Source organism: Hippoglossus stenolepis, chromosome 13 (genome assembly GCF_022539355.2).
Source record: "Hippoglossus stenolepis isolate QCI-W04-F060 chromosome 13, HSTE1.2, whole genome shotgun sequence".
In the NCBI taxonomy this organism is placed as follows: domain Eukaryota; kingdom Metazoa; phylum Chordata; class Actinopteri; order Pleuronectiformes; family Pleuronectidae; genus Hippoglossus; species Hippoglossus stenolepis.
The window spans coordinates 13,458,708-13,471,619 of NC_061495.1; the positions used below are offsets into that span (position 1 = coordinate 13,458,708).

At 41.7% G+C, this 12,912-nt stretch overlaps 2 protein-coding genes across 2 annotated transcripts; both read left to right on the plus strand.

Moving 5' to 3' along the window:
* Nucleotides 1-2,823: 2,823 nt before the first annotated feature.
* Nucleotides 2,824-5,076, plus strand: hoxd12a (homeobox D12a). The gene is made up of 2 exons (XM_035173748.2): nt 2,824-3,443; nt 3,932-5,076. The coding sequence occupies exons 1-2, from the start codon at nt 2,852-2,854 to the stop codon at nt 4,168-4,170; spliced, it is 831 nt and encodes a 276-aa protein (XP_035029639.2). The 5' UTR covers nt 2,824-2,851; the 3' UTR covers nt 4,171-5,076.
* Nucleotides 5,077-9,824: 4,748 nt separating this feature from the next.
* On the plus strand, nt 9,825-11,833 carry hoxd11a (homeobox D11a). Its single transcript, XM_035173666.2, has 2 exons — nt 9,825-10,596; nt 11,208-11,833. The coding sequence occupies exons 1-2, from the start codon at nt 9,981-9,983 to the stop codon at nt 11,441-11,443; spliced, it is 852 nt and encodes a 283-aa protein (XP_035029557.1). The 5' UTR covers nt 9,825-9,980; the 3' UTR covers nt 11,444-11,833.
* Nucleotides 11,834-12,912: the final 1,079 nt, after the last annotated feature.

Genomic DNA, 12,912 nt, shown 5'->3' on the forward strand with positions numbered 1-12,912 from the left:
AGAGGAGTGATTTGTAACCAGTATGTTTGTATAAGGATGTTTTCCGTATAGACTACTCGTCTTAACCTTGACTGCGACACTCACAGCATGAGACAAAGGCAGGTTTACTAAAAGATGGTCGCCACTAACACAGGGGAATCATTGCCTTGATCACCTACCTTTTATTTCATTTATTCTATTTCTTATCTAGTTTAATTTTTCTGTTCTGTATGTTATTCGTCTGTTTACATGTGGAAATAGGAAACAAAAAGGGAAAACTGGACTGTTAGAGTTAGTATCACATACATTACCACGTGGTCCCTCATTCTGCCACACACACACACATTGTTATCATTGAGCCTTAATGTGCTCACCTCCAGTGATGAAACTGCTGATGATGTTTAATTGTTGAATTAAACCACTGTCAAACAATGAAGAGAGGTTATATATATATGAACCTATACTGCCCCCTATTGGATTACAGCCGCAACAGCACGAATGATAGCATCAAACAGTAATGAAGAAATGTGTCTAGTTCTCACCCCGAGCTTGTCTGATTTAAATCTCTTGTAATCTGTGCTGGTGGTGGGTCTTATGTCAGAGTTGTACAACTCTACATACGCTACTAGAGCTTGCTTCAAGAAAAACAAGCAAGTTCAGTTCTCCAACTCCTAAAGAGATGTGTCCTTGACTTATTTTTTCACATAACCAAAATAAGCCCGTTTGAACCTGGCTAAGATGAAGTCGTAAGGAATCTGTGTTAGATACAGATTAGGTTTAGTTTCTAGGAAGGGGACAGGACAAGCATCTCCTAAATGCAATCTTCTCCACACTGCACCACTACATGCTGAAGGCTCGATGAAAACACAACTGCTTCTCAATGTCAACACCTACACACACCTTTGTCTCTCTATAGTTGTGAGGACACTCATGGGCATACTGCATTCCCTAGTCCCTTACCCTAACAATAACCATCACAACTTAATACTTAATCTTTAACGTTATTCTAACCATAAAACTAAGTCTTAACCCTCATACAGCCTTTTGAATTTGTGAGGAACAACCAAAATGTCCTCACAACATCAAAATGTCCTTACAATGATGGTTTTGAACCAAAATCTGCCTTCATAACAATAGAAAGACATGTGTAGACACACACACACACACACACACACACACACACACACACACACACACACACACACACACACACACACACACACACACACAGCCTTACACAAACATTATCCCTAACCTCAACCATGACCAATTCAACTAACCATAATCTGATAGATTTAATTACAATTAACGTACCTACAGAGGTGACGACAAACGAGTACACACACACACACACACACACACACACACACACACACACACACACACACACTCACTCAACTCTTAATTAATCCTAATCTGTAAGGAAAAATGTAAAAATTGAATTAAAACGATTATTAAATAGAATTTCGGCCTATAAAGTGTCCATGTTTCTGCTGGAGTATATATGTGATAATGGAAATACTATAGGATTATTATTATGACTGAATATAAAACACGCAGTTAAACATCAAACCATATACATTGTTAAATCCCCGTAGGAGTAGTCCGTAACAGGGTTGGTCAAATGCATTTGCAGTATGATTTTTGTCCTAATATATTAGTTTGGATAATTAATACTTAAATCCAACATGAGCGTGAGTGTGTGTAATAATTTTGTTGTGGAAGATCTTCTAGTTCCAGCTATTTTTGTTTTAAGGTATACACGCTTTTTACCGTTTACATTCACGGTTGTAGTTTTTCAGTAGCGCCGTCATAACGAGGGTTTTATAGATATCAGATATCACTGCTTTCAAAGATCATTTTCTTTACTCTCGAAAATAGTCAAATTTCCTTTAATCAGAGATTATCAACCCAAAGTGTTGATATCAGATATGACTTAAGATAAGTACATTTGGATTTTTACAGAAGCCTTATATATAGGACAGGTGGTAAACATGAGGTTTAAATGTAATGATTCCGAAAAATAATCTAGTAATAGTCTAAAAAATTACTATTTTTTTTTCTCCTCGAATGTGAATTTTTCGACATGCGGACATGTTCATCATATGTGTTGTCTTCAGCTCATGGAGCTCCGAGGCGAACACGAGCATAAAGGCCGCATTGTTTACTGGGGGGGGGGGGAGAACAGTATGAGAGAACAGTGCGCACCTCCAGGGCCACAGTGTCTTTGAAATGAGCAGTGGTCCTCCAGGGTGTGGGGACAAAAAGGGGGATTTGTATGATTGTGATGATGTATGTAGTATATGCAAATATGCTTTGTAACGTGGTTAGTAAGTAGCTTATGGTGTAGACATTGCATTGTGCATTGATCCCTGCAAGAAAACATTTTTCAAACAAATCATTCTGTTATTTCGTGATTATCCTAATTGTGACATATTGTTTCACGTGGGGTGTTCATTGCCTTGGGACTGTTCTCTTGTGCATGCATGGCCGTGCGTTTCTCCCTGCAGCCTATATGGCTCAGTCCATGGAGTCACATTGTTTCATGTCACAGCACCAAAATACCACCCGTGCTCATGTGACACAGAAACTGACAGAAGCTCAGGACTTCTTCAGATATGTGACGGTTTTTGTCAGTGTAAATATACAGGACTGCGCGCAGGTCTGGAATTGAACCTCCATCCTCCACCCACAATACCAAAATATTTCCTCATGGAGTATTTTGCGTTGCAGTGTTGGGAGCAAGGGTGGAGCGCAACAACATATTTTGCATATCACGTGACGCCGTATTAACAAATCAACAATTACCCAGGCTTTATTCTTCAGGAGTTGCTAAAAGGCTTTGCAAGAAGACGCGTTTGAGGGGAGCTCCATGGAAATGTGTGAGCGGAATCCGTTAAATCCCGGCTACGTTGGTTCTCTGCTGAATTTCGCTCCACCTGATTCGCTTTATTTCTCCAACTTGCGGGGCAATGGAGCCCACATACCCGGGCTGCATCAGCTCCCGTACAATAGGAGAGAGGTGTGCACGCTCCCGTGGACTTCCTCAAGTTCGTGCACGTCCAGAGGAGCACAGCCACCACCAGCAGCAGCAGCAGCAGCAGCAGCAGCAGCCGCACAGAGCCGCGCCTTCGGGGGCTACTGTCCGCCGTTTCTGTCCAGCTCCGTGTCTCTGAACTCCTCCGGCGGCCACATCAGGGCGCATTTGGAGGAGCCCCTTCGGTGCTTCCAGGACGCGGGCCACAAGGCGCAGGAGGCTGCGAGGAGAGATGAGGTTTACACCGGGGAGCACGGGGCGCTGAGTGACGGCGGATACTCGGATGTGCACGGCCGGCCTCACGGTGCTGCGGCCCAGACAGATGCGGAGTCAGCAGGCCCGTTAAATGTGAACGGCACCAAGCAGGAGCACGACCCTCTGCAGCCTCCAGCGAGTAACGCATGCTCCAGGACGAGTTTTACTGAAGGTTAAGTAGCATTTATATTCATTTAATGGTTTCTACCATTTCTACTATTAATAATGCTCCTAAAAAAACCCACCATGATACCACAAGGATGATTTGATATGTGCTCATGTGTCTTATTTTATGGCAAGAATGCTTTATTCAGTATTAGACGTCATCATTATAGAAATATTGTTAAAAAAAGAATTATATTCAGGCATATTGTGTAAGTGTTCAAGTCCCTTTATTTCTCATATGGCATCAGTTTTATTCTAATATTCCTATAATCTCCAAGTAGATGCTACTTTTCCTAGTAATATCACTAATTTCGCATTCACACTGTAGACGTGCCTCCTTACAATTGCAATATTATTTAACCATATTTTTGAAAGGCACTAGCAGCTCTATATATGGACAGTGCCACCGGGAACTCTTATTTCCCTCCAGAGCTTCTAACTGTTGATGAAGTTGGTGTTAATTTAAAAGTGTAAAACTCTGCCTCTCCTCTCCAGGTGCCCCGTGGTGCTCGTCTCAAGTGAAAATCCGCAAGAAGAGGAAGCCTTACTCGAAGGCACAGCTGGCTGAACTTGAGAATGAATTCATGATGAACGAGTTCATAAACAGACAGAAGCGCAAGGAGCTGTCAAACAGATTGGACCTGAGCGACCAGCAAGTGAAAATATGGTTTCAGAACCGCAGGATGAAGAAGAAGCGGCTCCTGATGCGCGACCAGGCTTTCTCCGTGTACTGATGCGATGACCTTTGGACTTGATCGTGACCAGCAGCGCACAGAATATGTTGTGTTGTGTGTGTAGGGTATGAATGTTGCAGCACATCACGAGCCCTCTCGGGTTTAAGGCATTGACGTGTATTTATAAATATGTAAAGTGTTTACAGTCAAATCACAAAATGGTCTATACAGTTGTATCAATGATCACACAAGGAGGGCCAGGAAGATTAATAGTAGCCTAATTTAAGAATTGATTACGGATTAGATTTTACGCAGTGCTCGTCCCTGACTGGGATTCTCCAAATGCGCAGGAGGCCTCCTGATGGGCCGTGGTGCGTTTTAAATAAACCTGTGAGACTAATTATTTCTCATCCAACACAAGCGTCCCTCCAGTTTAAACAGGATTATAGTCCAGTCTGTCTTTGTGTATTTTTATAAGATGGCCTGCGCATGAAGTGTAGGCCCAAACAGTCAAGTTCATGTTTACCGACGGATAAACATCGTAAACAAAAAAGTCAGTATTTCAAATGTATTATAGCTGCATGCCTCCCCCCTCCCTCCAGTTTATTGTGAGTCTGTTAAAATAAGCAACGTTACATTTTGTTCCATGTGTGACCGCGTCCACATTCAAGGTCGCTGTGTGGAGGAGAAACAATGCGCCGCATTCAGTGGTGGAAAGTGTTTTCCTTTTAAATGTCTGTAAAACAACGCGAGTTTGTGGATGTGAAACGTTCAGGATTGTTTTCCACATTTTCCACTGTGCTGAAGTAAGATTTCATTTTCATTTTCAAACCTGGTTTTTGTGTCGCTACAAACAAACATGGTTGTACAGTCCCACATGAGATTGCATTGGAATCACTCTTGCTTTGAACCTCTGTCCTTTATAACTATACTTGATTAATATTAAATAAAGATATTTAAACTTCGGATTTGACTTATTTTAAAATATCATTCCATAAAGCATGTTATTGGTTAATATGGAAAATGTGAATGCGACCGGTCGTCTCTTTACGCACGGACCAGAGATCTTGAAAAGTACCCGCAACCTGAGATAAATTATAAATACTCCATCCTTTATAACTATACTTGATTAATTTAATAAAGATATTCAAACTTCAGATTAGAAACATTTTAAAATATAATTCCATAAAGCATGTTATTGGTACACATGAAAATGTGAATACGACCCTCCATCTCTTTACGCACGGACCAGAGATCTTGTAAAGTAGCCGCAACCTGAGAAGAAACACATTTATAAATAAATAACATTTTAAATAACCTGTAAATAACTTATTGAACATCATTGTAGTCTTTTTATATTTGTATGCAGGTAATTAAACTGCGAATTGTATCCACAACGAGGCTCCACTTTTACAGACTTGCAAATTCAGGATCTTTCAGTCAGTCGGTCACTATTTGGTCAACATATTTATCTTTTGAGTTTATATAAACTCACACCAGTCTGCACCTCGTCCCACAAAATGTTAGGAATTATTAGTAAAATGGATGTCAGAGGGATTTATCCAGGAAACATCGATGGTCATGTCTGCGGTGATGGAAGACAAACAGCTTATGCGATCGTCCTTATACCTCTTCCTTAGGATAAGCAGAATAGTCCTCACTACAGAAAAGGGTGTATGGACTTATAAATGCATGCATAATGAAAAATATTAGTTTCTTTTATACCAAAAATCTTTATTTTTGAATAAGAAATTAAACGTCCTGGCTTGCAGCTTTACCATGTGCAAATATCTGTCCTCGCCTGTTCAAAAAGAGAAGTACACATTTGAATATAGTAACACAAAGCCGACTGTAATATTTCATCATAATCATCCACTTTATTCTCAATTCTAAATTATTTCGCTAATGCATCAAAATAGTAAATTTTCCTATATTTTCTGACGATTGGCTCCTATGTGCTTACGTAATATTTGGCTCTTCTCCTCCTTCTTAGCGCTGATGCGTAATTCCTCCTCACAGTCGACGCATAACACAGCAGCAGTTCACAGCCACAGCCAAGACCTCCACACGCCAGTTGGACCGAGGGTAGATACTGTGCCTGCAACCAAATGGATCTGGTGCAACTCAAAAGTTTTTTATTTCACTGCAAACAAATTTGGAATGGGGGTTTATGCGACAAATGAGTTTCCTCTGTGCGTATTAGAAGACATTTTGGGGACGTTGTGGGTTTTTCGATCATATATAGTCGTTTCTATTTTCCAAAACACTTCTCTGTGATGTTAAGTCTTCTGTTTCCACATTTTGGTTTCTACAGACTGGTTTCTACAATATTTAACGCTAATGCTCAGTCTGGTTCTGAAAGCAAAGATCCAAGATGCAGCTATTTCAGAATAACCCACCTCCAACTGACATGAAGCCTTACAGGAGACTGGATCTATTAATGGTCCCTCCCATTGCATCATCATCATCACGTCATCATCACCTCATTACTGCTACTATTGTGTCCCTGTAACATTGCAGTCATATTATAGCTTCATGAAAGTCACAGTAACATTTCCATCCTGTAATTTGTAATGAAATGTGAAGAGATGTGTTTTCCATCAGTGACAGGTCTCAGATCATCATTCTTCTCCGTTTTTGGCCGAGGGCTTTTATTTTGTTGAGCAATGTGGGCTAAATTTGTCCGTTATAACCTTCACAGTGTTGTTGGGTTGTTTGAATGCATGATATTCGTATTCTGCGCCCATAGGCTGCAGGCCTGTTGTTCCCCAGCGTCTTGGACTCCCAGTTTAAAATCCTTACCACACGCTATACTTCTCCTACTGTTAGTTTTTATTGCTCAGACTATTTTGAAGAGCTGTACGCTGAGTTTTCTCTGTGTGCAACACGTAACGTTTTCCCTCTGTATTTGTTATTTTATTGCTTTACTGCCAAACGCAGACAGACTGCGCCATTGCTCCGGCTCCTTTCAGATAGTGGGGGCGCCAAAACAAAGTTAAGGTCAAGTTAGTAGGACGTGCATCGATACTTTCCACAATATTGGCATAATGTTATTTCTTTGTAAGGTTATGAGGAGTATTTTACATAGTATACATTTTTACTCATGAATGTGAACGGTTTTAATGTAGCATCTTGCTTGGACTTGGTAAATAAAAGCATTAAAGTGAAGATTACGCACAGCACAGTGGCACAGCAACAAGATGATTTAGACTTTTTAAGTTCAAAATAGTAGCCTATACAGTGCAGAATAATTACAAATGTGAAATATTAAAGTGAGTAAACCAAAGCAAATTCTCTATTGTGGATTTTTGTGCAGTCTTGGAGGATACGTTTAATCTTAGTTAATGAACACGTTGCATTTTTGAGTCCTTCTGAGGTACAAAAGTGAACAGTGCAAAATATAATATTATATAATAATTGTTTAGGACATTTCAAAATTCAATTTAAAGTAAATAAAACTCTTTGCTTCACAACAAATATAAATAATAACAGCAACAACGCAGAAGCACTGAGAAGCGACACTCAACAGGTCCAGGTCTCCTAAACTTTGTCTATTTTACAGGTAAATAAAGTTACTCAGTCTCATACGACGTTTAGGATTTCACTGCAAGGTTTTCCTCGCTGCATTTGTCTGGAAATGTCCAGTTTTCACCCTCAATTTGCAGATAACTGTTGGTGTGACAGTGGTGCGTGGATTTTTGTTAAGTGCCCGAGGGCTTTCAACGTGAAGTATAGTGAGGGTCTTCGGACTGAGAAGCCGACCACAAAGCTGATTTTACCCCCCAATAACAATAAACCGAGTCGCCTTACAGCTTCTTCCACATTGTGTGTGTGTGTGTGTGAGAGAGAGTGTGTGTGTGTGTGACCTTCAAGCTCAAAGCAGTGAAGGATCTGCGTCTTTGACCACAGTTAAACCGAGCTACAATTAGAACAGCGAGCGACTTTGTGGTCACTGATTCAGGCCTGTGAAAACTATGAAGTGCTTTGGTTTTAATTTCACTGTTTTTCTGCCTTTTTCTGTAGTTTAAAAAAAAAAGAATTAGAATGGGAATTAAATCATACTCACTCATTCAATATCATTGGTCGAAGATATGAGGTTTATCCGTTCACCAGAAGTTTTGCCTCCTTTTATCCCAGCGACATGCAGGGAGGCCGAAACACTGCAGGCATGGCTGCTCTGGCGCAATACACAGGTTTGGGCGCAGCGGCTTGTTGGTGAATTCTTGTTGGACATCACCTGGACCACAGACGGTCAAAGCTGCATAATTTTGTTTCTGGACTTGGCCATGGTGTGCTCAGTGAGTCATGCTTGCAGTTGACTTAGTTTATACGTTTAAGTGAGCTCCAAAATCAACTTCTCTGCCTTTGCAAGACCACACCGTTCATTGTTGGATTTGGCTGCGTCCAGAAACGCGTTCATCTCAATTCAACGTTAAGGTGCAAGCAATGAAAATAAAAACGATGCAACAAATGTCTTAGCATTCCAATGCAAAAGCTGGAGGCACATGTGGGCGAGGGCATGCTGTACAATAGAGTATGTCACTATGCGTAATGGCACAGCAGTTGTTTAGTATTTAGTTTATTGTGCATGAGCTTTTCTTGCACCGTGCTTCAAACTTAAAAAAATAAAATAAATAGCAACAATCCTACATGGCCTCAAAATATAAATTCTGAATTCCAATGCAGGGGGTGCATTGATTAAGTGAGCTCCTTGTCATCCTTGTGACGATGAATCATTACTTTACATTACATATCATTTAGCTGACGCTTTTATCCAAAGTGACTTACAATAAGTGCATTCAACCATGAGGGTACAAACCCAGATCAGCAAGAATCATGTAAGTACAACTAGCTTCAAAAAAGACAAACTACAAGTGCTTCATGTGAGTGCAATATATAAGTGCAACTAACTTTTTACAATTATTTTTTATTTTATTTAAACACCAGAGTAGATTTTATTACACATCTTCTAAACCAAGGTGTAGTCGGGAAGAGACGTGTTCATCTATTATTCTACTATTCAAATATTTCTTTCGTTCGTGTGTATTTAACTGTCCTCCAACCATCACGGTGCTGGGTGCATTATATGCAATGAACCCTAAAGTGTATTTGCATAAAAACTGACTTAATGAGTCGCTCGTGAATCACACACACGTACACACAGTTCTGCAGTACTGTGTTGCCGTGCAGCAGCGGGGCACACGCACGCACACACGCACACACACACACACACACACACACACACACACACACACACACACACACACACACACACACACACACACACACACACACACATGCCTTCACACACATTGGCCTTGGTGCCCTTCTCCTCAAGCTTTGCGTCTTGTAGGGAGGTCAACTCCAATGTTTGCAGCCTAACTGTTGCAGCAAACAAACATGCCACCTCCCCAAAAGTGCGCCACTATAGCGGAATGCGCCTGCGAGGCTGTCATTACATGTCATTACAGGATGGAGAGGGTGCTGCTGTGAAGCTTTAAATCAAATATTCCAGCAGTGGTTCACAAATTTTCTTTTTTTCTTCCCTGAGCTATAGGGCAGGAAGGCTGGAGAGGAGTTTCCTCTGCAGCCAGGGAGCCAATGAAGTCTCTCGCATGCGCTCACATGAGTTTCTCCGGACAGGTTTTAATGACTGATATTATGTATGGTAATTTCTTAGCTGGATCACATGACACAATTACCTCAAGAATCGATCAAGATGTATTGCAGGTCTGCCTACGTTTCCGATTTGTTCTCCCTGGCGGGGTCTTTCCACGCGCCCGCGGTGCTATAGATGGACAAAGTTTAGCACAGTCGAGCTGCCAATTCCTCTCCTCCCTTTTTGCACAGAGGGAAAGGGAAGCAGAGATATGACGGAATACGATGATCGCAGCTGTGCGTCAAATATGTATTTACCGAGCTGCACTTATTACGTTTCGGCGCCCGATTTCACTTCAGTCTCGTCGTTTCTACCGCAGACCACTTCGTGCCAGGTCAATTTCCCCTATTCCCCCAACATATCCCAGGTCCAACCTGTTCGAGAGGTCGCTTTCAGGGATTATGGACTGGACCATCCCAGCAAATGGCACTACAGGGGCAATTACGCGTCGTACTACTCAGCGGACGAGATAATGCACCGGGACTTGATCCAGTCCTCGGGCAGCAGGGCGGAAGTGATCTTCAAAAACGAGTCCTTGTACGGCCACCACGGAGGGACCAGCTCGCCGTGCAATTTCTTCACCGGTGTCGGCCGCAACGGGGTGCTCCCCCAGGCCTTCGACCAGTTCCTGGACACCCCTAACTCGGAAAAGCTCGGCGCGGAGCTCCCCAAACAAAAGACAGACTCTGCTGCGCCCGGAGATGAGGCGAACAACAACAACGACGACAGCGAGTCTTTGACCAAACTCGAGCAGGACAAAGCGGACCCGAGCGGGAGCGTGGACGAGGACTCATCCTCCAACTGCGGCGACAAGAGCAGCCAACAGAGTAAGTCGCCTTTTTCCTCCTCTTTTGTCTTACAAGGTGTTCACTCAGGGACAATAGCAGGGTCTGCACCGCGCTATGCGTCCTCCGCTGTGGCCGTGCACGGTTATGTGTCTCCTTTATAAGCATGCAAACGCTTTTTATATCCCAATAAGATCTACTTTACGCTTGTAAAGGTATTTACTGTGGGAAACGGTCAAGTATCCGTGGTTTAAAGGTTACCTGGCGTCTAGTAACAATAAGAGGCTGGTGGAATTGATTTTTATTGGCAGAGAACTGCAAATAAAATATGCATCTTTTTATTAAAGTTAATATAATTGGCTTATAGGCAGCGTTGTGCAGATATTGCAACACTTAAAGGGGAATAAATCTCCAAACAGCCACGTATGCGTAAAATCCAGTGCAATATAAGTTCATTTTGATGCTAATTTCTCTAGTGGTGGTGTGTGTAGTGTGTGTGTGAGTGTGTGCAGAGGAACAGAGGGGCCTTTTTTTGCACCATTTGGTGTATAACTATATCTGCAAACATGTTAAGTGGACTTTAGTTCCAATTTTACAACATTTTATGACATTCAACAATGTTTCCATGTTTTTTCTTATTACTTTTCCTGCAGGTTCATCGACCAAGTCGAGGAAGAAGAGGTGCCCTTACACCAAATACCAGATCCGAGAACTTGAACGAGAGTTTTTCTTCAACGTGTACATTAACAAGGAGAAGCGGCTGCAACTGTCCAGGATGTTAAACCTGTCGGATCGACAGGTGAAGATCTGGTTTCAGAACAGACGCATGAAGGAGAAAAAGCTCAACCGCGACCGCCTACAGTATTTCACCGGGAATCCTTTATTCTGATGCATCTGACCCACACACACTCACACACACGCACACACACACCTACATTTTTCAAGGACTGCTCTCCTCTGTACATATGAACCCTGATCATCCTTTTTTTATTCCACAAAATTCTGGCATTTAAAGAAAAAAATCCAACAAGATGCCATATTTTTTATGTTTATTTTTTTTGCATTACAATCCTATATAATACATTTATTTATTTGTGTTCATATTTTTTTTTTCGCGTTACTGGCAATTGAATATCTCCGCAAAGCGCGAGCTGTGCTTTGAAATAATTTATATAAACCCTATACTATGTAGCCTCCTTCCTTGTGTACTGTATGTGCATTTATAAAGACGCATGTAATGTACGTTGTGTTGTGAAATAAAGTAGACACGAAAAAAATACACAAACATGTTTCATCATATAGTCACGAAACCTGTCACATGATCCATATATGTGAGATTATATGGAGGGAGTCTTCAGGCCTGTTTGGTCCAGTTATTTCCTTCCCTTACAAACACTAGATTGTTTACTAAACCTTGAACCGTCTAGACAGTACAATAAAAGCAGCTGTAAATGTCTAAATAGGGGGCTATTGGACTTTGGTGTCCCAACCCCCAGACCACAAAAAGACTGTGTTTTTTTTTCACCTCCTTGTCCCAAAAGTAGTTTCACTCCAGGCTGCAGATTCTTTGGAGAAATCAGGAGATAAGCTATCTGCGCATCTCGCCCTGAATTTGGCGCATTCTGGCATCCATGGGGGGGGGGGAATTGAAATGTAGCAGTGGGCACATTGCCAGATATTCTGTTAAGGAATCGCCATTTGAAAAAACATAAGTACATTCATCCGAGTGTGAATCCGCTTGTGTTTTTCAAAATGGACGAAATGTGGATTTTTGACGCAGAGGATGAAGGGAAAAGGCGCGTTTCCCTCTTTTTCTTTTATTAATGCAGGTGAAACCGCTCCACAATAAGAGCCTGTGGTGATTGTAGGGGACTCATCTCAACGCAATATCTCAGCAGGGTATATTTCTGTAATCACTAAGCACTGTACAAATGCGTTCTCGTGATGCCACCAGATAATTTCCACTCCAGCAACAATTGGACCTCACCCACTTTCCTTGTTTCAGCGAGCTTTATAAAAATAACAACGGAGTGGGAATATTGCTTATTTCATTTACTAGTTTCTCCCCAAAAGGCTGTTGGAGAACTGAGGTTTCATTACGCGTTTAATTGGCTTGTCATCATGTCCCACAGTGAAATTCCATTACCAACTGTGTGGAGGATCTCACTCTGATTCTCTCTGTATCCACATGAGGGCAGACTTGCCACTTTGGCTCGGAGTGGAAATGCAGAGTTCAGCCAAATTTAACACCGAACACCCTGCACGAAAACCAGGAGCAAACCGCCCAACGCAGGTTTTATTTAGATTTCATTTTTATTTTAATTCTAACTGCACCCAGCAGCCATAATTATTATGTTT